Consider the following 27,047-nt stretch of genomic DNA (forward strand, 5'->3'; position numbering starts at 1 on the left):
ATTCTAGTTAAAGCCACAGAGAAATGCATCTCTGAAACTTCTCAGTAATTCCCATGGTGCAGAGATAATCTATCAGTAAGCCCTGTCAACTAGATGAACTGCAGATACTGTTGGAAATGATTCTGAGAAATAAGAATCAGTCTGTATTTCATCAGAATTCCAAATCAACACTGTTGTTAAATTTTGATAAGCTACTGGTGTACAGAGTATTTCATTGCTAGAGTACAGAGCCTAGGATTAACAGGACAGAAAAACTAGAAAACATGAGAAATCAAACTCAAATGACTTAAGTCTTACAGAAGATTAAAATGTGTTACACAGTTTAACATAAAATTCAAGAATTATTAGAAGGTAATATAGTTCAGTTATTGTGGCTTTAGAGAATTTCAAAGAATTTAATCTAGGTTTCTAGAAATTATTTCAACAGTATTAAATTGGATTTAAATTTGGTTTTAATATCCAGTCCAAATGCTTGCCTTCTAACACAGTTGCCATATAGTAGTATTTACACATGAACTTTTCTATTTGCAAGTTCAATCAAGTACTTTTCATGTTTACTGACTAGACTAAGGAATATCAGAATATGCTGTGATAATATCTTACTATCATTTACTTTTCAATTTGGTCTCATCATTTGGTCAACTCCTTAAATGTACCCTTAACATGCCTGTGTATAAACAAGTCAGAAATATTATCTTACCCTTGGAGGTGTATGAGGTGACCATTGGGCAATATGACTCTTTGAAGGATCTGGAACATTAGGCCAGATATGTTTCTTAATGCTGGAGAAAAAAGAAATATAATGTCTGTAGAATTACATGCAATAAATAATAGTCCCTAATTCTAAACATGAGCTTAATCTAGTCATAATAAAAATCTGTTAAATATTCAATGTAAAAAAACTGAAATAAAATTCTGCAATAAAAACCAATTCAAAGTTGAGCCAAGTCACAAAACTTTATAGTACACCCCTTCCCAACAACAAAAAAAGCAAAAGTGTTCCATTTCCAACTAAAATCAAATAATAAATTATCACATAGTTACCAGATAAAACATGATAAATTTGGTTTTTCACAAGATTATTTCCCTTAATATAATTCCTAGCCCAAAGTTAAAGGTCCCTAAGTGTATACTAAGTATACAGGAAGTGAGTCATCTTGAGAATAGGTTCAAATATAAAAATAAAAATGAGTAATAAGATCCTAACAGACTAGACTGACTGTCCTGTGGAAACTACTATAACAATCTGGGTGTAACATAAAAAGCAATAAAGTTAACAACCTAAACAAAAAGACCAACCTGTCAATAGGTGAATTCCTGGAAACGGACTGAAAGAAAATCTGAGTTAAATTAACCTTCCTCCCATAGGAAAATTTCAGGCTCAAATGGATTGGTAAATTCTAGCAAACACTTAAAGAGAAATAATATGAATCCTATGTAAACTCTCCCAGAAAACAGAGAAGGCAATGTGTCCCCATTAATTTGATGAGGCTATTCATTTTATGAGGTAATTACTATTACCCTGATTTCAAAAGTAGATAAAGACACCACAAAAGAGACCAGACTAACATCACTCATGAAACATAAATGCAAAAATTAACACAATGAATCCAGAAAAGTCTAAGAAATGCAAGGATGGTTTAGTACATGAAAAAAAAACAACGAATAAAATTCACCATATGTGTAGGAAGGAGAAAAATAGTATGATCATCTCAGCAGATGCCAAAAAAACACCTGACAAAATGTAGCACTTACTGATGACAAAAACTCTCAGCAAAATAGAAATATAAGAGAACTTTCTCTATTTATTTATTTATTTATTTATTTATTTATTTATTTATTTATTTATTTATGATAGTCACACAGAGAGAGAAAGAGAGAGAGAGAGGCAGAGACATAGGCAGAGGGAGAAGCAGGCTCCATGCACCAGGAGCCCGATGTGGGATTCGATCCCGGGTCTCCAGGATCACGCCCTGTGCAGGCGCCAAACCGCTGCGCCACCCAGGGATCCCAACTTTCTCAATTTAAAACCACATCACATATAATGATCAAGACTGAATGCTTTTTCCCTTAAAATTGGGGATAATGAAAAGTTACTACTCAATCAGTATAATAAAAGTAAATGAAAACATAAACATCAGAATAACCATCTTTACTGGTGAGCATTGAAAATGCTAAGAAATCCAAAAAGGTATAGAGTAGATGAATGTACCCAGGTCTTAGTATATAAGGACAATATATTTTTAAAAATTGCATTTCTAGCAATGAGTGACTAGAAAATAAAAATTTCTCAAAATGCCATTTACAATTATATAAAAAATATTTAGGAATAAATTTAACATAAGATGTATAAGGCTCATTATCCACTGGAAACCACAACACACTACAAAAGAAAATTAAAGAAAATCTAAAGAATTAACATGTTCCTGGACTGAAAGGGTGACTTATAAAGATGCAAACTCCTGTTCAGATTACATTTCTTTCTCTGAACTGATTTACAGATTCAATAAAATCTCAGTTTTTAAAGGAAATTCCTTTCCATAAATATTATAAGCTTATGAAAGAACCTAGCCAAAATAATTTTGAAAAATATTTTAAGAATTCTACTAGCTACTTTCAAGCTTATTATAGAGTAGTAAAAATCAAGACAGTATGGTATTGGGATGAATAGACATATAGATCAATTGAATAGAATTGAGAATCCACAAATCCAGACTTACATGGATAATTGATTTTGGCAAAGATATCTAGGCAATACAAGTATTTTCAGCACGTAAGGCTGGAGCAACTAACTAGTTATCTATGACAAAAAAAGAACTTTGACCCTGATCTCATGAAATTCTGATTAGATCACAGATATATGGCTAAAATGATTATAGTTCTAGAGGAGAACAAAGAACGTATTCGTGACACTGACTTAGGAAAAGATTTCCTACACAGGACATAAAACAAGAATCACAAAAAAATTGATAAAATGGACTTCATGACAATTAAAAACCTTGTTTTTCTAAAGTCACAGTGAAGAAAATGAGAAAAGCCACAAGACCAGACTTTCCAAAATACATTTGACAATAATTTTGTACTCAGAATACATAAAGAAGTCCTAAGTTCAATATTAAGGCAAATAACCCAATGTAAAAATGGCATTAACACCAATAAGAAACTAGCTAAAATTAAAAACCCTGACTGTACCAAGTGTTGATAATATGAAACTGTAACCCACAGAGCTGGTGAGACTACAAGATGGTATATCTGCTTTGAAAAATAGTTTGACAGTTTCTTATAAAGTTAAATAGGCACTTACTATATGACCCAGCAATCCCACTACTAGCTTTTTCACAAGATAAATTATAAGATATGTCCACACAAAGCTCTGTAGGTGAATGTTCATGGCAACACTATTCACAATAGCCCCAATTCAAAGAAACAACCCGAATTTCCATACCAGATATATGAACAAACTTTGATAAATCTATAGATTACTATTCAATAAATAGAAAAATAGGAGTATATGCAACAATGAGTCTCAGAAACACTATATAAAAATAAGACTACATATTATTTGACTCTCTATGAAATCCTAGAAAAGGCAAATCTACAGTCACAGAAAGCAGATCAGTGATTATATGGGGCTAGGGGTTGAGGGAGAGAACAGAGCATAAACCCAGGAAAAAACACCAAAAATAAAAATAGGGGTACTTACAGGTCTCGCTTATTAAAGCAGAACAATACTCCCAAAAGGGTAGTCAACAGGAATGCTAAGCAAACAGGTACAACTATGGCTTCAATTTCTCCTTGAGCTAAAAAACAGAGATAAGAAGGAAAAAAAAAAAAAAAGAAAATAATTGTCAGCACATGTACTAACACAAATAATGAAACTTCCCAGCCAGAGAGGACTGTTGAAAAGACAAAATACCATCCTGTTTTTATAGCCCTTTCAAACTTAGAGGCTATTTTCTCCCCTTCTTTCCTTGGTAAATGATATCCTAGCCCCTTATACCTTACACAGTAACCTGGCCACAGGGTAAGATAAACTGTATGTTGGTTAGGGGAATAAAATGACTAGTTTATCTTACTGGACAATCTACCAATAAGTTAAAGCTTCCAAACCTATTTATTACATTTATGATTTCCCCTCAGCAGAGCCTTAACAAAACCTTATCTTTGAGGTCTGTTTGAGTTCTGTGGAGAAGTGGAAAAGTTGCACTGTGATTCTCTATAAGAAATAAAGGTTCGGGATCCCTGGGTGGCGCAGCGGTTTGGCGCCTGCCTTTGGCCCAGGGCGCGATCCTGGAGACCCAGGATCGAGTCCCACATCGGGCTCTCGGTGCATGGAGCCTGCTTCTCCCTCTGCCTGTGTCTCTGCCTCTCTCTTTCTCTCTGTGTGTGACTATCATAAATAAATAAAAATTAAAAAAAAAAAAAAAAAAAAAAAAAAGAAATAAAGGTTCAAGCAAAATTTTTAGTAGTTATTTACTATTTTGAAATAGATGTCATTGGGGCACCTGGGTGGCTCAGTTGGTTAAGCGTCTAACTCTTGATTTTGGCTGAGGTCATGATCTCAGGGTGGTGGAACTGAGTCCTGCATCAGGCTCTGCACTCAGCAAGGGGTCTGCAGGAGATTCTCTCCCTCTTTCTGCTCCTCCCTCTCCCCCACCACATGCTCGCTCATGTGTGCTCTCTCTCTCTCAAATAAGTAAGTAAATCTTAAAAAAAAAAAAAAAAAAAAAGATGGCATATCTGATAAACGGCTAAGGATTTATAAGAATCTTTTTTTTCTTTAATTTAAGACATTACTTATTTGAGAGACAGAAGAGAGCACAGGAGGTGAGGAGGAGCAGGAGAGAGAGAAACAGGCTTCTTGCTTAGTGGGGAGCGCTAGACAGGGCTCGATCCCAGGGCTCCAGGATCATGACCCAAGCCAAAGGCAGATGCTTAACCAACTGAGCCACCCAGGTGCCCCAGAATTTTTAAGAATCTTAAGCACCAGGAGTGGAAGCACCTAAAAACCAGTAAGCATAAGATTTCTAAATAGCAGATGATCCCTAATCTGCATTTAAAAGAGGGCTGACTTAATCAAATGAATCACTAATTGGATAGTTTATATTGTGGAGATATTTTTTAATGATTTATCTTCTGGTTGTCTCAGGTTAACTCCTCCAGTCTCCTTCTAATTAGTATTTTATTGGAAAAATTTATAAAATATTGGAGTCACATACTATTCATTTACTCTAATCTTTGCACCACACATATCCCTTTGTAGGGAACTTGATTTTCTATGAAGCCTAACACAAATCAGTAAATCAGATCAACAGACTATAGACCGGCATATACTAACTCTTGTACACTCAGGTTTCATATATATACCAAATTGAATTCAGGCAGAACCTTTCTTTACTGCTGCTCAATTTACTATGTTCTTATGTCTTGGACCTTTGCTCATTCTGTCCTAAGATGCCCTTCTCCTCCTATTTGTCCACATCCTAATCTTGAGGCTCAAGTACTCTCTCCTTTCTTTGAAGATGAAACTCCTCCCCTTTAAATTCCTACTCTATCTACTGCCTACACAGCCCAAATGCTTTTCCATTTAATTATTTTACTTATGCTGTATTTCTTCAAATAAGCTGTAAGGTCCTTTGGGAGCATGTTATATGACGTCATAATAGATCCATAAAACAATAAACAGATCAGAGAAAACAGCAGATGATGAAGTAATCCTAACACATATGCTCTAATTTTTAGAAAAAAATGTATGCATAGAAAATACTAGAAGAATATACAAATATGTTAAGAGATTATTCTAGATGAGGGATTAGAAGTGATTTTTCTTTTCTGTATTTTATGGTATAGTTTAGAGGACAATATAGGATGCAGTCTACTCCCATTAATGAATGTTACTTTCATAATCTGGATAATATTTTAAAAGTTTATTTTTTTTCTAAAGATCAATTTCAAATATTACTTGTTACATATATATTTTGTTAATATGTCACCACAAATCTTATTCAGAAATTATATTCATTACTGGCTATCCCAGCAAAGCTCAGGATCTTTTATCATCTATTTTATGTAATTATTCATTCATTTTCTCTTTCAGCAACCATTCAATCAACAAGGGATATGGAGTTTCTATTTATCAATTGCTGTGCTGGTACTTGGGGGTGGGGGTTACAATTATAATAAAATAAGGTAATTTCTGTAATGATTAAAAATGTAGTAGGACTAAAGAATGCAGCTTCAGTCTGCCTTAGGGATGCTACAGGAACAGGCAAAACAAGAGAAGGTGAGTAGGAAAAGACAAAAAGATGGAGAAAATCATGAGAAGCTTAGGGTCAAGGAAAGAGACTATGAAAGGGCATGCAAAAGCAGTAATTAGAAGACATGATCAACAGGACTTTATACTTGGCTTATGTAAGCACAAAGAAAGGAAGAAATTTACTATATCCTTATCTAAATTTCTGGCTTTGGCAAAGACTTGAATGTGGCAGGGAAAAGAGAAATGTATTCGGGAAGGAGAGAAAGGATGGCTGAAGTCATGGACAGGGAGTGTGAACAGGTAGATAATAAAATAGGATTGAGAACAGAGTTCTGGAAAATACAAACCATTTTTAAAAAGAGCGAAAAGGAGGCCAAGAAGGAAGTAGAGAGGGAGAAGACTCAGGAGAAGGAGAATAAATTTGCTATTACAAAAAGAAGTTAGAAGAACCAAGGGAAGAGGCAGTTTCAAGGATGGAGAAGCCAAGAGTCAAATGCTGAGAAGTACAGAAAAAAGAAGACTAAAAACATGCTCTGGAGATCATAACTAGGAGGTCTTCCCTGAGTGACATTAGGGAGATTTCAGTGGAGTGGTGGGTTGGAGTCCTGTTTTTAGCAAGTTAAAGACTGAGTGGAGGAATGGAAGTGGAGCCTGCAAGGGTGGACTCATCTTTCCAGCAGCCTGCCTATAAAAAGAAGCAATAAGAGAAGGAGGAAAGAGACCACAGTTGACTTTAGCCAGTGAATATATGAACCACTTAGAAAGAAACACAAATTCTTTTGGCATTTATAGAGTATAGATGAAATCAGTCAGAAGCAGTTCATGAAATAACAGAGGTGAGTTTTGACAGTTTAAAGAAACAACCAAAATCAGATAAACAGTACAAAGACCATTATTTATGGACAGTGCATTTCTATGAATCCAAAGACGCACTTTTAACAAAATTTTAGCTTATTAACTAAGCTGGTTTTTAATCTGATTAAATTTTAAAAAGAAAAAAGAAAAGAACAAACATCATTATTTCTTACCAAACTTTGGTGTAGTAAAAGTGAATTCTGGGCCATCCTTTCCACCTTCATCTGTGTATGCTGCCATTCGTACCATGTACAAAGTGTCACTGGTCAAAGAGGACAGTGTATATTCTGTGTGGGAAGAATCCACATTCACAGCTAGAAGAAATCAAGAAGTGTGCTTTATTACTACTCAATGTTTCTGTTTGATTTGGCTTTTATTTGACATTGCAAAAGTATTAAAAAGGAATAAAAATATATTTTTCAGAAAACTTTTGTATCTGACAATATTTTACAATCACAACACAGTATGTCTTCAATATAACCATGAAAGCCACCACAAGGCATGTTCTCAGGTGTCTCTTTTCTGAGGATAATATACCCTACTAAGATGTATAACATAAGGTGAGACTTAATATCTAAAAGCTTAAGAAAAACCCCCCAGTAATTCTTAATAACTGATAGTTTCATTACCAGTTTCATTTCCAATGATTGTTCTATAAAATATAGTATAATTTCGGATAAATCCATTCTGAACATCAACAGGAAGTTGGTCCCACTCTAAGACAGCTTCATTTTTCCCCACTTTTTTTGTCCGAACAGTAGGTCCTTTGGAAGGTGCTAGAACAGAATAAAAGTATTTGATAACTGAAAATATTACGATTCAGTCTATCACTAAAATTTGCCAAAATTTCATTATTATGATATTTGAACATTATGAGACACCCCCTTATTTTAAAAAGATAAAATGTCTTTGTTAACAGAAATTTCAACACATTTCATTTTTTTTAAAGATTTTATATATTCCTGAGATATATATATATATATATATATATATATATATATATAGAGAGAGAGAGAGAGAGAGAGAGAGAGAGAAAGAGATAGGCAGAGACACAGGCAGAGGGAGAAGCAGACTCCATGCAGGGAGCCTGATGTAGGATTCAAACCCGGGTTTCCAGGATCACGCCCTGGGCCGAAGAAGGCAGGCGCCAAACCGCTGAGCCACCCAGGGATCCCTCAACACGATTCAAAGAAAATGAGTTTGGACTTACGAGCTTGCTTAAGGTAAGCTTTTATGGACTCAGTGCTTCCTGGCCCATCAGCATACACTGGAGTAACTGTTATCAAATAACATTTGCTCTCTGCTAGGTTTCCTAAAGAAAGAATAGGAGAGTAAGCATTTTTTCCCCCCATAAGAAAAGAGTCTAATTCCATTATTTATTTTTACATTATAATTTCATGGTTATTGAACTTTCTTTTCTAACTGCAGTTTTTAAAGTAAGCATTGCTTTTTGTGTAATGGATTCAAGCTTAATAGAGTAAAGCTGTTTATGAAAGTAAAAGCTTACTTTTATTGCCAATATGATGTATATAAAAAATATACTGTCAGTAAAAGTAATTATATTTATATCCAGAACTTCTAAAATACTGATTTCGAATTATCCTTGGCCTTATAGCTTGACAGTGTTTGTATATATTAACTAATTATCTGAGAACTGCCTAAAGACTCACTGGTAAGAGCTAGGAAAATGGTCCTGGTTTGTCAGGCAACTGGGAAAAAAAGAATTCATGTAATTTCCCCCAGAAAGTAAAAAAAGTTTCAGAATAAAAAGTTATCTTGAATATCTCTTTATAATCTCTTCAAATTAACAAAGTATCTATTCCTTTAATATACAATAGTAAAATCTTTTTTAATCTTTCTTTTTATATAGAATTTTATCTGTCCATAACAGAAAATAAGGTATTTGTTATACTGAAGCTTATACATTCAACAAGAACTTTTATTTCCTTAAGTATTATTCATAAAGTTATATATGCTCTTTTGCTTTCTTAAACAGAGTAATTTTATTTTTTCTTGACTCAATATTATCAGGAAGATAATGATTAAGTGTTATATTCTGTGATGTTGTAAGAGCTATTGAGCTTTGGGGCTCCCTGTGCAACCTGAAGGTCTCTGGAGATTATGCCATGCTTTCTTAAAAACATTTCTATTGTCCAGTTACTATCAACATGTATCTTCTCTCTAGCTCCACCTGGTTTTTAATTTGATAAGGCTGATAAACAATAAAATTTATTAAAATTGTTTAATAAATAAGAGGTTAATGAGGGCCAAATAGCCTATTTTATAAATAAAACTCACAAACTTTATGGCAGATATGTTCTTGTTTTACAACTTTTCTCTAATTAATCCTGTTATTCATTGCTGAATTCTAATGTTTATCCTTCTTCACTAAAAAAACCCCAAAAAACCAAAAACCCAGATTCAAGCAGAATGTTTTCTCTTTAAAGTTGTTTTATCACTTTAAAATTATGTAGTAAGTTGTACCTTAAAACAAAGAGCAATCCACCATTTTGGAGCTCTACAACATCATTACTTTCTGTCCTCCATTACAACTTACAGTTAAAAGACATAAGAAAATCTGAGTTCTAGTTCTGGTTCCCCTATTCAACATTTTTAAGAGGTTAACAAGTCATTCAGATGCTACAAGAAATTATTTTCTCACTGCAGGAGGAGGGAGTTAAATCAGGTACAGAAAACATGCAACTAAGTACCATCAGAGGTCAGATTAGATTTCTCTTCCTTTACCATTAAGTGTTTCTTTGATGATCAAAATACTTAGTTATAAAAAGAAGATACTACTAACCCCATTTTGTTGATAAACAGACCCTACAATTGAGAGAGGTTAAATGTGACAATGTGAGAGTCACACATCTAGAAAACTAGATGTAACCAGTAACTGCCATAAATTGACAATCTTTTCAATGGACCACAACATCTATAAAGCATGAAAAAATATGTAAAAGAAAAATCTATCTGAAGAGTTACACAAAGGATATCAATTTAAATTTCTTCTAGCCGGGTATACCTCTTAAATAGGTGCGGTGTACAGTACCATCTTCTTGTTGCCAGTCTTGGATACAAGGTGCTTTATCTGATAATACACACCACTCAAGTATGTATTTGTTTACAGATTCATTTGGAGCAGTCCATTCTACCCAAAGCATATTATCTTTGGGAAATGCTTTAAGATCCGTTACAGGGCGAGTAGCTTTAAAACAAAGTTTGAATACTGATATGATAAATGAACATTTAAAAATTTAAATTTTGATATTTTACATTTGCTTGACCATGTAACCTTGCTATCAAATTTTGTAGCCTATAGTATTACTATGTATTTTCATGAATAAAAGCACTTTATTATAATTTACACATATAATTTATTTTGAAACGAAAGTTTTCTCAAAATTCTTCAAATCTTTTCTATAGGTAAATGGCAATTTTTCTTCTTTAAAGCAATAAACAATATATCTCAGTGATATTCGTCTATGGCTCCCAGAGCCTTAAAGTAATATTTAAAAAACCAGATAAGAAATCAGAAAATTACTTCAAAGTTTAAGTGAGGTGCATAATAATGGAACAAACTATGTGGCTGTTGACTTAGAATCATTATGTATTATGTCTTAGAATATCTTATATATATATATATTTTTAAAGATTTTATTTATTTATTCATAAGAGACACAGAGAGAGACAGAGACACAGGGAGAGGGAGAAGCAGGCTCCAGGCAGGGAGCCAGATGTGGGACTCGATCCCAGGTCTCCAGGATCATGCCCTGGGCCGAAGGCGATGCTAAACTGCTGAGCCACCCGGGGTTGCCCCGTCTTATATATGATCAACTGCCATTTTCCACCCATAAGTCCGACTCCATCTCACAGACACAAACCTTGAAAGTCATAGGCAGGGATAGTTAAAACAGCTGCATTTGATTTGCCAACCAGATTTCTTGCTGTCAGAGTCGCTATATAACGATCATTTGTGATGTTTACTGTCCATTTTGTGTCATTAACTGTGTAATTCTGCAAACGTGATTTCCATCTTGTGAGAGTCACTTCATAATCCAAAATTTTTCCATTAGCTTCAAAAGGAGGCAATGTCTATAATAAGATAGTTTATTTTTTAAAATATGTTTAACAACTCTTTAATAAAGCTAATCATTTTTCTCGATGTTCACAAATTTTGTTATGTCAAACCTCTAAATGTTTAACTGAAAGGTACTGGCAACCTTATTTACAACTCACTATCCTAAGTAAAACTATTACATAGTAAATGAGTAAACCTATGACTTTGACTAGGCAGGAAAGTAGCACCATTTTGTTAGCTTTTAGTTCTATATAGGTTTCTGCACTGTGACTATCTGGCCCTAAATTATTTTATGTTTGAGTATTTTTTTTTCTTTTCTTTTCTTTTTTTTCTTTCTTTCTTTCTTTCTTTCTTTCTTTCTTTCTTTCTTTCTTTCTTTCTTTCTTCTTTTTCTTTGTATGATACACTTGCATTTATGGAGTTGACAATAATTCTTTATTTCCTATTACTGGCATAATTTTATATTTCCTATTACTTGCATACATATTATATTTCCTATTACTGGCATACATTTTGATTACTCAAAACCTCTAATAATTATTTTCTATGAAACTAAGGAAAGTTCAATGATAGACAAGATCCTTCTTATAAAACTTCCATAGAATTGTCCTAAATTATCTATGAGATATAACCTGCAGCTTATGCTCTTTTATGTAGTAGTACACATGAAGCTTTGTGTTTGTATGTTATCAAATGTTTTCCTGATATTAAGATGAATAAAAATTGAAGTTAAAAAACTATACTCATAATGCCATATAAAATGTATTTATGTAAGTGAAAAAGAATATAAACATGCAATTTTTGTTTTTTACCTTCCATATGAGTTGTACAGATCTATAGCCATGAGTATGAGATGGCTCTATCTTATACCAGAAACTTGGTGCCTTGGATGGTCCTAAAGAAATGATATAAACTTTTTAAAATAAAAGTTTTTAACATTAAAATATAATCCCGGAGATTATTCTCATTTTGTTCTTAATATTCTTGCTCTTCAGTCACATGGTATCTCTCTTTGTTTAAACTAGCATTTTTCCGCACCCTAGCATGCTATGCCTGGGTCTTCCTTTAGTCAGAATGACAGATAGCTTGATAATTTAATTATGCTGGAATGCTTTTCTAATCTTAAAATTGTAAAGCTACAAATATATCCTAAGGTATAACCAAAGATGCATCACCATTTCTTACTGCTAAAAATCAAGTTGAAAAATTATATTTAGATATATACTTAAAACTCCTGAATTCATATATGTAAGAATACAAAACAAAATAAATGGGGTAAATGTGGGCCAAGTTTATTACCTTATGTTGGGATGATTGTTTATAGGATATAATAAAGATGAATTCACAGCATTTTCTGATAATCACCAACCAATGTGAAAAATGAAAGTCCACTTTATAAAACCAAGTATCAAATGCTAGTAATTAGGTTTTAAAAATTCCTATGGAATCAAGTGATTTTTCAAAATTTTTATAAATGCAATTATAAGATATGGCACTCAACAGAATAAAAAAGGATCTGAACAAAATCTAAGCAGTGATATGCTGATTATAAAAAGGTAATTATGGAGGACAAAATAGAGAAAAAAGGCAAGGCAGATGAGGGAGGCTGGGGCCAAGGCTGCCAGTACAGGGGGGTCAAACAGATATACATACATGAGTATACAAAATAAAGACCAAGAAACTCTAAGAAATGTTACAGGCCAGAAAGACTTCCTAACATAAGAAGAACCTAGAGGCATCATTCATTAAGTTGAAGAAATGCTTACTTAATTTAATGGTTCATCATTTTCCAAGTATCTCTTTGATAAAGATTATGTAGTACCATCTCTCCAGAAAATACATATAGGCACTAACCATAATATTTTGTCTACACTTTAAAGTAGTTCTGGAACCCACCCCTCACACTCCCCAGACTGACCCACTAACTTTCAACGCCCCAATGATTCCAGTAAGAATTCCTGGCCAAGACAAAGAAATCCGGTTGAGAACTCCCAAATCAGCAATAGCAGAATTGCTTTCTTTCATGTCATTTACGAGAATAAAAGAAAATTCTTTGTGAAGAAGGGCACTTTACTTTTCTACCTTTCACATGTTGACTTCACTATCTAGTGGAGCTGGAAATGAAAGAATAGAGGTGGTTATAGGAGGATTTACAGACATAGCTGTTGCCATTGACACATGAAAGGTGAGACTATTAAAGAAAAATGTTCAAAAAGGAAAATCTTTATGCCACAGGACTATTTCTTGACTGCTACAAAAGAACTCAGTGATGTTAACTGCTCTGGGCAGGGAATCTTACCTTAGACCCTATACCCTTTAGGATTCTGTACTATATGCCCTATATGATCATGGAGGGAAAAAAGGAAAATGAAAATAAACCAACCAAAACTCCAGGGTCCTTTTCAAGGGGTTTAAGTGCTGGTAGAAAAAAACATAATAGTATAAACATATTTATGATAGTGAGGGACTATGGTACATTTTGTTAGTATGATTTTAATGACTCAGGATATGATTCTCTATATAGGGACATCTCTGAACCACTGTCCTTTAATAAAATGTTCTATACTTAACTGTTAGGTCAACAGTTTTCTCATGGTCATTCCATGATAATTTTCTTTATTAAAAATCAAATAGATTTATACTATCAATGTACATTTTATATCTTGATGTCCTTAAAATAAAACTGTAACATGTAAATTTGAATAAAATAATCACAAAAATAAAGCAATGAGGTCTTAATTATTAAAGCCAGGCACAATGCATAGCCGCAATTCCAAAACCTTTATTTCTTCATATATCTTAATTACTCACTATCTTCATATGTGATACCACTTGCTTCTTCACTCCAGTCACTCCAGAATCCTTTACCATCTTCCTTCATACAACGAATCCTAAACACATATTCTGTAAAAGGTTTAAGGTCCTGGACAGTGAATGAATATCGGGTGGATGCTGTATCTTCAGGAGGAATCTGAAATCAAAGCACATCAGCCAACAAAAAATCCAGTGGTATTTATTGTAAGGGTCCTAAATTCCCTAAGATTTTAGAAAGTGATTTAATGAAATGAGAATAAACTCAAGCTCTAGAAAGAAATAAGTGCAAGTCCAAAAGCAGTCTAAATTAGTGAAGTTAATAGATTTAGGAAGTATGGAAGTATCTATTATTAATCATTTATTTTTATTTCTTTCTTCCATGGGGCCTCTACCACTTAGCAGGAAAAAGATGGTATGTTCCAATTAGAATTTAATTCAAGAAGAGTTTACTAAAGGAAGTATGGGCAGAATGGAGGGAAACCTTAGACAGTGGTAAGGACTTTGGGGCTTGTAGCTATTATCACCCATAGGCCCAAATGAGGCGAGGTACCCGAAACTGGAAGAGGGTCAGTTGGGATTAACTTGAGAGGAGCAGTGGCCTTAGGTTGAAAGACATGGGCAGCTCCAGGAAGGAAGCAGGGAAAATAAATATGCTGATCTCACTTTTCTTCCCTCCTCTTTCATCAGACCCTCTGGCTCTCATTAACCATATTCATGAGGAAACCAGAGAGAATGTGAATCCACAGATGAAATTCATACGGATCAGCATTCCAAGACAGAGTAAAGTAGGGAAGAACAGAGTACAGCTCTGGATAGGCAAAAGGAAGATATCCAGCTCAATCAAGAAAAGCAAAAGGTATCATTGTATATAAACTTGGTTTTCAGGAAAAGAGAATATATAGATAACTGATTGTACTACTCTGAGATTTCAATATTGAATACAAAATAGGTATATCAACTTTTTTGTATCAAAGAATTAAGATTCTATGATATTAAAAAATATTTTGAAGTTCAGGTATGTATACTCTCTGTAAAACAAGAGGCATTGAGCCATTTTCATTTGTTGCTTTTTCTAATTTTATTTTGAGTAGCCTTTTAGATAAGTGGAATGGAGAGCAGAAGTATTAAGGTCATGGGCTCAAATCCCTTATGAGCTCATTATTGCAACCAGAGAAAGCAAAAGCATACTGTTAGTTACAAATGAAGCTATAACAAAGAATATCGTTGGGGAGCACAAAGCTATGGTGATCATCTTTTAAATAGTTCCAAGCACTTCTTTTGATGACAGCATCATCTTTGGTTCACTGTTCCTTTTCAGTCCTATAAGTTCCCAACAACTCCTTCCTTTACTAAGAGCTTGACAAATTTTCTAAAAATGGCTAGATAGTAAATACTTTAGGCTATGGGTCAGATGGTCTCTGCTCTAACTACTCAACTTGTGCACTGTAGCACAAAATAGCCAAAGACAATATTAAAAAAAAAGAGTGTGGCTGTGTTCCAATAACATTTTATTTATAAAAACAAAGCAGGCTGAAATTGGCTTGCAGATATAGTTTGCCAACCTCTGCTCTACTTGAGTTATATAATCTCTTCATATATTCCCCCACTTAATATGCTTATTTTTTATGTTCCTTTAACCTTCCATCAAAAGTATTATTTCTGGGGTACCTGGGTGGCTGAGTCAAAGGGTCTGCCTCTGGCTCAGGTGAGGACCTCGGAGTCCTGGGATCAAGCACCACCTTGGGTTCCCTGCTCAGTGGGGAGTCTGCTTCTCCCTCTGCCCCTCCCCCCCAGCCCATATGTTTTCTCTCTCAAATAAATATATAAAACCTTAAAAAAAAATACTATTCCTTATCACCTTGTATCGCTTCCATACTTCACTTAAAAGCTACTGTACTCAGTAAAACTCTATTTTTTATCTGAAAGTCCTCCTGTTTGCCCTTATGAAATATAGAACAAGAGGAGATGTCAAGCAAAATATTTCATATAACCACAATCTTAGGACACTGAGACTTTTAGGTTAGAGGGATGCAAGACTATTTGCATAAACAGTAACTTGCAATTTACCTGGCTCCAAGTTGAGGCATCTCTGGTCCTATACTGAATGTTATATTTCAGTCCTATAAAACCCTGAATACTTGAGTTGATCCATGTCAATTTTAAGATACTGGACAGTTCCTCTGAGTTGCTTACTGACAAATTATGTGGTGGACTGGGCTTCACTAAAGAAAAAAAATAAATCTGAATGTTTATCGTGGTTTATTTTTACAACTTCTTACATAAAATCAAACATACTCCTTATATTTTCTTTATTTCACAATATTCATTCTTACCAAATGAACTAATTTTTTTGAAAACAATGCAATGTCATACTAATATAATGAAGAGCAAAGGTTTCTAAAGAAATCTTACTTTTCTTTGTCAATTTATTATATGCTCGTTAATCTTTTTAGGTTCAGTTATCAAAAGTATTTATGATATATGTATAGAAAAAGACAATAAAAATCAAACATGTATACTATGATTACTATGTTATAAAATGTTTGAAAATTGCATAAATACTAACAGGTAACATTCAAAGTGAAAACTACTATAAGTACAGTTAGATTATTGAGATTTTTCCAGATTATTTTTAATGTTGTTGATAAAATGAATTTTTAGAAGTCACTAAGATAGTAAGTGCTTGTTTCTATATTAATTAAAATCTAAAAACCACTTTATTTATTTATTTATTGGATAAAAACCACTTTAATTAATAAGCCACTCTATATATCCTAATAAGTTCTAAAATTCAGGTTTATAACTACCTTTATCTACAGGATCAAAATTTATATGATCTGACGTAACCTTCCCAAGGGCATTCTCTGCTTCTACCCAGACTTCAATGTTGACAAAATACACAGGAGAATAATCAACAGTGCATGAGGTGGGTGTGTCACGTTTTGTTTTACAATCAGCAAACTTCTCTGTTGCCCTAAATACAAAAATGGAAGAATCAGTCATTAAAAATAGATTCTAAAAAATTAGAGTGAAAAAGGTTACTTGATGAGACCCAGATTATTACAACTTGAAATAAAATTTCTTAAAAATATGCTTTCCTTTAAAACTGAGTTTGATCTATATTTTAAAACACATTATTTTTGAATTTTTACTCCAAGAACACTATTACATTTAGAATACTGTGCTCTATCCCCAATGATACTTCTCTAAAAATCATCTATTTCCTGTAATCTTACTACTATTTCTTTCCATTCCAGAAAACTACCTGCAATGCCTTTCTTTAAGTACAATATGTTTTTTCTAAACACAATATGCTAGGGGGACAGGGATAAAAATTTCTGTCAACCCCAGAAAAATCCCATTAGCCTCTTTGCAGTCAAACCAAGGCAAAAGCTTCCTGATTTCTATCACCAAAAAAGTTTCAAGTGATACTACTATTTACTCATTCATATTTAAATTATGCATCAGTTAAAAAAAATACACATAGTCTTTAAATAAAAGAGCAAGTCAAAACCACAAAACAGGAAACTTTTATGAATCACTATGATGTACACACACCTGAAACAAATAAAATATTGTATATCAATTATATCTTAATTTAAAAATTCCTAAAAATCAAAAGTAAAATGAACAAATGAACTCTTCCATTGAGTTGGTACTATAACACATAGGAAACTATTTTAAGTATATTTAAAACAGTAATTTAACTATATCCTTAGTGGAATAAAAACAATCTTAAAATTCTTTTTAGTATTCATATTGTTGGTGCTGTTACTGGCATTACTATTCTGCAGCTGTTATGTTTACTATGAGATAAAGCAAATGAATTATATTGGTGCTGTTGGAGAGGTTTTCAGCATAGAAAAAAAGAGATGTAGATGTTAGATGGATGAAATTAAGTAAAAACAGTCCAGATTTTAAACTAGAAACATCAGTATTAGTACATGACATATTTTACCTTAAAAACATTTTCTAGGTTTTTCTGCTGAAAAAGCTCAGAAAGAACAACCCAGTAGCAGTAAGCTCCCCTTGCACCCAGACAATAGATAGTCTCTAAATAGTATTTCATATTAAATGGAATCATGGCTACTTGGGAAATGGTTGATTTTAGGTCTGGGGCAAGACATATATACGAAGATGAAACTGGAAAATCATGTCATATCAGAAATGAAGGAAGCTGTCAAGACTAATGACTGAAGTCAAAAGGAAAAGCCAATCTGAGTAAGTTCCTACAAACCAAAGATGGGACAATATAAGTATCAATAAAAATAATGGTAATGGACTGAAACACCTCAAATATATCTTAATAGGAATTCAAAATGAAGGGAATAACCATCATCTACCTGTGGAGGATGCTAACTCATTATAAAACTGGTTAGAAAGGGAAAACATTAATACCATTTTGCTTCTCTATATGAATGTACCTCAGGATAACCAACAGGTAATAAAAGAAAGTTTTAAGTATATCAGGTTTTAAAAAAAAGAAAAAAAAATAAAAAAAATAAAAAAAAAATAAAAAAAAGAATACCACTATTTTGTACCTCATATACAAATAATGATCACTGATGATCTCAAACCTTTAAGTGAAAAACTAATGGGAAGCAATATAGTTAAATCCCCAAAACGTTTTGCTGAGTCATAACCTTGCACAGAAGAGTATATACTGTGTGATTACATTACAGGACATTCAAAACAAGCAAAAATCTACAGTGAAGAAAATCATTTCAGTAGTTGTCTTGTGGGATGACGTGAGATGGGGGTGGATTCGACTGGGAAGGAACAGGAGGGAACTTTCTGGGGGTATGAATAATGTTTTATACCTTGGTAAGGGTCTGAGTTACATAACTGTACTAGTCAAAAGTTACTGACTGATACACATAAGGTATGTAAGTATATTTTAAGATACACATAAATTTTACCAAAAACCAAAAATGTACATGTAAATATCTAGTTAATTACATCTAATTAGTGATGTAAACACCAAAGTGTTTAAGGATGAATTATACTAATGCCTGCAAATCACTTTAAAATACAGTTAAAAAAAAAAAAAAAAAAAAAAGATGGATAGGTGGGGAGAAGGATGCATAGATAAACATATATATGATACAGCAAATATAGTAAAATGTTGTATGACATATGTGATGGATCTGTGTAAACATTCACTAAAAAGTTCTTCCAGCTTTTATATTTGATAAAAATTGTGCCAAGAACTGTTTGTTTATGATCAATTTGTACTAGGGTATGCAGAATGTGTCACTCATGTCAAAGCCAAGTCCAGGGACACTTGAGTGGCTCAGTGGTTGAGCATCTGTCTTTGGCTCAGGGTGTGATCCCATGGTCCTCAGATCTAGTCCTGCATTGGGTGTCCCACACTGGGCTCCCTGCAAGGAGCCTACTTCTCCTCTGCCTATGAATCTGCCCCTCTCTCTGTGTCTCTCATGAATAAATAAATAAAATCTTAAAAAAAAAAAAAAAGCCAAGTCCAATAAACAGAAACTGTCCTTGCAAAAAAAAAAGAGAAATTTTATAACAAATGGATCAAGCTGACAACTGAAACCAGTGCTCAATCTTAGTACCAGAAAAACAAAAAATATCAACCAAAAGATTTGTTAGAAATAGGAATAAATCGGCAGCCCAGGTGGCTCAGCAGTTTAGCACCGCCTTCAGCCAGGGGTCTGATCCTGGAAACCCAGGATCGAGTCCCACATCGGGCTCCCTGCGTGGAGCCTGCTTCTCCCTCTGCCTGTGTCTCTGCCTCTCTCTCTCTCTGTCTCATGAATAAATAAATAAAATCTTAAAAAAAATAGGAATAAATTTAACTAGGGAGGTAAAAGATCTCTACTCTGAAAACTAAGACACTGATGAAAGAAATCATCAAAGATGCAATAAATGCAAAGGTGCCCTGTGTTAATGAATTCAAAGAATTGATATTGTTAAAGTGTTACTACCACCAAAAGCCATGTATAGATTCAATGCAGTCCTTACCAAGATTCCAATTTTTTACAAAAATAGAGAAAAACACTCTGAAAACTTATGTGGAAACGCAAAAGACTGAATAGTCAAAAAAAATCCTGATAAAAATAAATGCCAGAGATATCACACTACCTGATTTCAAGCTATACTACACAGTTAAAGTCATCAAAACAGTATGGTACTATCATAAAAACAAATGGACCAACGGAACAGGACTGAGAGAAATAAATCCAAGCATACTTCAACTAATTAAGCCAATTAATATTTGACAAGGGAGCCAAGAGGAATACTTGTGGAAAAGAGCCTCTTTTCAATAACTAGTGCTGGGATAATTGGATATTCACATATAAAAGAATGAAATATACCCCTATCTCATACCATTCACAAAAACGAACTCAAAATGGATTAAAGACTTAAATGTATGATCTCAAACCATGAAACTCCTAGAAGAAAACACAGGAATAAAGCTCTGTGACATGGGTCTTTGTACTGATTTTTTGAATACAGCACTCAAAGCACAAGCAAAAATAAAAATAGACAAGTAGAACTACATGAAACTAAAAATCCACATAGAAACCATCAACAAAGAGAAAAGGCAACCTATAGAATAGGAAAAAATATTTGGAAGCCCTAGACCTAATAAGGGGTTAATATTCATAATATATTAAGAGCTCATGCAACTAACAGCAAAAAAACAAATAATTCAAATAAATAATTGGCAAAAGACTTGAACAGACATTTCTCCAAAGATCTACGAAAGGGCAATAGGTACATGAAAAGACACTCAACATCACCTGTCATGGGAAGAATATTAATTAAAACCATAATGATGTATCACCTCAAGCCTATTAGACTGGTCATCATGAAAAAGATAACAAATGTTGGTCTGCATGTGGAGCATAACGGTTCCCTTATGCTCTGTTGGTGAAACTGTAAAGTGCTATAGCCAGTATGAAAAACAGTATGGAAGATCCTAAAAAAATTAAAAATACAGTGGCCATGATCCAGGAATTCCACTTCTGGGGAATACATTCAAATGAATCAAAACTGCTAACTCAAAAAGGTATCAGCACCACCACCACCACCTCCCCCACCGCAAGCCCCATTCATAGCAACATTACTTCCAACAGCCAAGACATGAAAACAACCTGAAGCGTCCATCAATAGATAAATGGATAAAAAAGTGGTAACAATGTACTATTTATTCAGCCATTAAAAAATGAGGAAATCCTACATTTGCATTAACAGAGATATACTTTGAAGACATTATGCTAAGTGAAAGAAGAGAAAGCTACTGTACAATACATAGGAAAGATGTTAAGGGAATAAATCCTATGAGTTATAACAAGGAAAAAGTTTTCCCTTCTTTTTTTTTTTATTATGTCTATACGAAAAGATGGATGTTAGATTAAACCTACTGTGGTAATCTCTTCACAATTTAGGTAAATCAAACCACCATTCTCTATGCCTTAAACTTATACAGTAATGTATATCAAGGATTTCACAATAAAACTAGAAAAGATTAAAATGACTGACAAAAATAGTAGACATACATTGTCTAATTGCTTATTATTACTCCACTTTAAATTGTGATAAAATATGGTGTGCGCCTAAAAAAAAAAAAAAAAAAAAGGCAGCAAAAGGGGAGAAAAAAGAATCAAACACTATGTCGTGTTCCTGATTAGAAGTATACACCACCCCTATGAATTATTTTTGGGGAAAAAAAGAATCCCAAATCTGATCAAGTGTCTAGATCTAATAGCAATTTCTAGGAAAAAAAAAAAAAAGAGGAGTATGTTAAACAATGTATAACTGTTACTTGAACAACTGAATTGTAAAGAAAAAGAAAGAGAAATGCATGGAGATTACTTAGATTTACATTATCAATTTGCAACGCATGGAGATTATTTAGACTGTGATTTGGTAACTTGTAAAAATATATACATATATTCATGATACAGCATAAGGAATAGAGTCAATAATATTTTTTTTTTAATTTTTTTTTTTTTATTTATTTATGATAGTCACACACAGAGAGAGAGAGAGAGGCAGAGACACAGGCAGAGGGAGAAGCAGGCTCCATGCACCGGGAGCCCGACGTGGGATTCGATCCCGTGTCTCCAGGATCGCGCCCTGGGCCAAAGGCAGGCGCCAAACCGCTGCGCCACCCAGGGATCCCGAGTCAATAATATTTTAATAGTGTTATATGATGGCAGAAGCTATGTTGTGGTATTGCCTAAGACATAGAAAAGTTGAATCATTACATTGTACAGCTGAAACTATTATAACATTGTCAACTACAGCCAAAGAAAAAAATTTAAAAATATGTATATACATCTATTCATGAAACATCTGAGGAAAGAGGAGTACTAAATGAAATGCAACAATTAAAGTATCTTCAATTATATTTTGGTATAATGGTATATAGTTATGTGTTTTAAAAAAGTATCCCTATCTTTTAGAGATATAAACTAAAATATTTATGGATGAGATGATATTTTTTAAGATAATTTGGGGTGGGGTATATAAGACTGGTCATGAGCGGATTGTTACTGAAGCTGGATGATGAACCCATGGGAATTTATTATACTTTCTATTTTTATATGTTTCAGATGTTCTAAAATAAAAGCTTAAACAAAAATATGCATTTAATATTTCCACTTGAAGAAAAAGAAACTCCAGCACAAATTACTAACTTTATAAGTTTAACACACACAAAAATAAAAAACAACTTGCCATTCAGATTTTAAAGTGAAGTTTGTTTCCAGGTATGTTTCCCTTCCAGGATCCCACTGACACATCATTTTCTTTCCTTCATTCACAATGCAACTCAAATTTGTAGGTTTTTCTGGTGGCACTAAAAGGGAAAAATGAGCAATTTTCAAAAAGCTTTATATCCACAAATAATATGCAATTTATATACTACCCAAGACATTTGTAACCTAAATTAGATGAAAAAACCAAACATGAGCAAAACGTATGGACACAAAGAAAGATTAGTGATTAAAAACTTAATCTTTTCTATTTTTAGGTTAATACACATTTTCTATAACTATCACTAACTAGCATGTTTCAAATTAATTTTCTACATAAAATCAGCTTTCATTTATAAGTAAGAATATTTACTGATTCTCAATGAAGTGTATTTTAAAAAGTAATATACTGCATGTTAGTAAGAGGCAATTAAATGGAAATATATGATTCACTTATACTTCGCTTCCTATTGTTTTCTGAAACTCTGCTGGAGGAAAAGCAAATACCAAATTATGGTTTTGGGGATCCAAAAATTTGACAGTCCACTCTTGGATCATATTATTTATTCTGACACAGAAGGACTTTGTCCAGTATTTATTCACTTTCTTCAGATAGTTGCTTTAAATGTGAATCTTCTCAGCAATTGAAGGATACTAAAAGTTACTATGAATACACTCAGAAGTTTCAATTTAACACTGCTTTTTTGCAGGTCTCATGTAAAAACATTTTTCTAGAAAACTGACAGATACTTGGCTTTCAGGAAAGATACAAATCTTATGTTACTCTTCAGGCTTTCTGTATATTAGTGATGCAAATGGAGTCCTACTTCAAAACGTATTTTTTTTAAAACAAGTATGTACAAAAGCCAATGAATCAACAAATAAATGCATTACCTAAAGACCAACCAGACATTACAAACGCAATTCAGTAGTCATAACAAAGTTTGAAATGAGACAAAAACAAAATAAAACTTACAGCCTGAAATTATTCTGATTCCATAAACATTCTGATCAATCTGTCCAAACGTACGAATGTTGCAAGTGAGCTGAATATTTAATAAAGATATATCTGTAAATGTGACACTAGATGCTGTTTTGTTTATGATGGTATATTGTTCTTTGGGAATAGTAACATGGTTTGTTTTCCAGAAAATATAATTAGCATTCACATGAAAATAATCCATACATTTTTCTTTTAGCACACAAACTGCAGTGAAATTAGAACCAAGTTGTACAATTGGAGATTCAGGTTTGATATAGCCACATGGATCCAGAAGTTCACCTGAAAAGGAACAAGAGAAAATATAAAAATGGACTGAATTATTCTGGTATAAAATGATACTTCATATCAATGCAGTCCCTTAATCTTCACTAAACTACCTCTGAAAGACAGGGAAAAAGAAATACACAGTGAAAAAATAATATGGCCAGAATTCAGTGCCTTGATTTGTAAAGAAATATACAAATTATAAGGCTGATGAAAAAAAACTATCCTAGCTTTAGCCCTCTTTATAATATCTAACTTTACTTTAAGGAAACACAGACTGTCTACAGCATGATTCATACTTACTCCACCACCAATCCTGTTCCTGTCCCAGGGTCTAAATTAAACCCACCCCCAGCAAACAGGCAGTGGTAGGCTCTGTTCCTCTCTGGTCCTGAATGCTGTTGGATGTGGATGGGGCCAGGGAAGATATTATACATTGTTCATTTATCAAAATTCAGACAACAAAGGAAACAGCAAGGGAGCAACAAAAAAAACATAAGAGAACAAGATGGTCAAATATATTAGTTTTAACAATAAATGAATGGGGTAAAATCCCATATTAAAAATCAAAAAATCAGCCTGTATAAAAAATAAGTATACCACAACTATATGCTTTAACTATCACCTAACTCCATGCTGATGATAACTATATTCCTATCTCCAGCTCTAACTTCCTACTGCTTTCAATAACCTGTGAGACACATCTATCTGAGATAAACCCTAAGTACTTTAAGATGAACACATCTAAAGGGTGCCTAGGTGGCCCAGCTGGTTGAACATCAGGCTGGTTTTGACTCAGGCTTTCATCTCCTGGGTGGTCGGATTGAGCTCCACATCAGGCTCTGTGCTCAGTGGGAAGTCTGTTTGAGATTCCCCCTTTGCCCCTCCCCCCACTCACCCATCCACTCTCAAATATTAAAAAAAAAAAAAAAAAGGATAAATACATTTAAAACTACAAGCATCACAGTCCCTTTCAAACTTATTCTTATTTCGCTACCTCTGCTAACAGCACTATTTATATCCAGTCATCTAGGCCAGATATCTTGCAGTCACCTTCTACATCTCTTCCAACTTCCAACTTAACAATATCACTTGAAATCTTGTTGGTTCTATATTCTTAATATGTCTATCAACTTCTTTACCCCCAACCATATTTTGCTTACTGAAGTTCAAGCCATTATATTGCAGTCTGACCTCCTTCTAGTTTACCCTATATACTGCTATCAGAATTACTGTTCAAAATGATCATGCCATTTCCCTATTTTAAATTATTTAATGGCTACCTACTACCATCAAGATAAAATCCTAAGTACTTGGCATGATTCTAGCCTCACTGCCCAGAAGTGTAAGGCAGCTTTCCCTAGCGAACCCTATTTGCCAATGGGTTCTTCGGTGATTACCCATTCTAACTGAGGTTCGGTTTTTTCACTTGGAAAATGAAGTTAATAAAAGCTATCTTAAAGAGTTTTGAGATTAAAAATTACTTATGTAAAGCATCTATAACAATGCCTGGTATTCAGCAGTCTACCAATAATAAATGGTAGCCTATCATCATTATTATTACTCTCCAGAGACAATCAAGTCACACTGATTGGGTCTGGAAGGTTCTCTCAAAATCAGCAGGAAGAATTAAAAACAGTTTTTTAGGTCAAAACTATACTCTCAAATGGAATCCCAGAACCTCTCATAAAACCTATAATGCCCAGAGTAGGAATGTGTATTTCTCTATTTCAAAACTTATGGGCTGTTTATATGACCTTACTATTATTTACATATGTCTACACTAAATCCCAGTGTACATATTACTCTACACAGCCAAATGTATGCAACTTCATCTTATGGTAAACTAATAAGTTACCCTGTAATACTGAGCCGGTCCTTACAACTCCCTAGACCTCACTTTATTCCTTGGTAAAATCACTCTTATGATTTAGAGAAAGTAATAAGGAACAGTAAATATGAAATATAGTTTAAAATACTAAAGAACATAAGATGTAACTACAGACTTAGTCATTTTTAATCACACAGAATAAGAGAAATACTAGAAATGAGCAAATGTTCCAAAGTGAAACACAGGCTCATTAATCATCCTATGCCAAATTTATCTAATTTTTACAGGGCTATCAGGCTATTTGAGATTAAATTATAAAAAGAGCATTTTAATTTTATTGATTGATTGATTGATTTTATTTATTCATGAGACACACACACACACACACACACACAGAGAGAGAGAGGCAAAGACATAGGCAGAGGAAGAAGCAGGCTCCACGCAGGGAGCCTGATGTGGGACTCAATCCTAGAACTCCAGGATTTCACCCTGAGCCAAAGGCAGACGCTTAACCGCTAAGCCCACCCAGGCGTCCTGAGAGCATTTTAATTTTAAAAAAGCATTTGATAAAGTTAGTTGGGGTAATTATTCAGACAAGATGAAGAAATATAGGTTAGTATATACCATAACAGATAACAGCTGAACATTACAAAACTGCTGATATCTGGCTGTCCTTGGTCTACAAAAATAGAAATTTCATGGGTTTCGGATGCCTGGGTGGCTAAGGGGTTGAGTGCCTGCCAATGGCTCAGGGCGTGATCCTGAAGCCCCAAGATTGAGTCCTGCATCTGGCTTCCTATGGGGAGCCTGCTTCTCCCTCCACCTATGTCTCTGCCTCTCTCTGTGTCTCTCATGAATGAATGAATGAATGAATGAATGAATAAATCCTTAAAAAAAAGAAATTTCATAGGTTCAAACTAAGAGATTCTTAATTGGTTGATAACTCATATATAAAAAATACTACCAAAAAAAGTCAGAGAGGTCTTAAGTAGAATATGCTGAAGTCCTTGCAGTAGACTATATTTTCCAGACATGGTCATACCTATGTATTTACTCCATACCACATGCTCTTCTTACAATGTGACCGATACCCCCAATACAAAGAAATAGGGTCAATATTCCCCTTCTGCCCTCAGATCTGTGTGGGTGCTTATGTCTGCCTCAGCCAATGAAATGTGCTATGTGACTAGCCAGACTATGAAAAGAACACAACTTTC

The 27,047-nt window shown here is 33.8% G+C and overlaps 1 protein-coding gene across 4 annotated transcripts in view; it reads right to left on the bottom strand.

The window, feature by feature from the left end:
- The window catches only part of IL6ST (interleukin 6 cytokine family signal transducer), a 59,232-nt gene that overhangs the window by 5,167 nt on the left and 27,018 nt on the right, over window positions 1–27,047 (bottom strand). For all 4 annotated transcript variants that reach the window (XM_072826482.1, XM_072826484.1, XM_072826483.1 and 1 more), the window contains 13 exons: window positions 23,709–24,014; window positions 22,716–22,836; window positions 16,814–16,980; window positions 16,074–16,228; window positions 14,004–14,163; window positions 12,005–12,087; window positions 10,996–11,206; window positions 10,137–10,319; window positions 8,322–8,423; window positions 7,741–7,887; window positions 7,285–7,425; window positions 3,704–3,800; window positions 701–782 (listed from right to left, as the gene is read on the bottom strand). In XM_072826482.1, the coding sequence (XP_072682583.1) occupies window positions 701–782; window positions 3,704–3,800; window positions 7,285–7,425; window positions 7,741–7,887; window positions 8,322–8,423; window positions 10,137–10,319; window positions 10,996–11,206; window positions 12,005–12,087; window positions 14,004–14,163; window positions 16,074–16,228; window positions 16,814–16,980; window positions 22,716–22,836; window positions 23,709–24,014 (1,955 nt within the window). The remainder of the gene's footprint in view (window positions 1–700; window positions 783–3,703; window positions 3,801–7,284; window positions 7,426–7,740; window positions 7,888–8,321; window positions 8,424–10,136; window positions 10,320–10,995; window positions 11,207–12,004; window positions 12,088–14,003; window positions 14,164–16,073; window positions 16,229–16,813; window positions 16,981–22,715; window positions 22,837–23,708; window positions 24,015–27,047) is intronic.

Source organism: Canis lupus, chromosome 5, assembly GCF_048164855.1.
Source record: "Canis lupus baileyi chromosome 5, mCanLup2.hap1, whole genome shotgun sequence".
NCBI classification, from domain to species: Eukaryota; Metazoa; Chordata; class Mammalia; order Carnivora; family Canidae; genus Canis; species Canis lupus.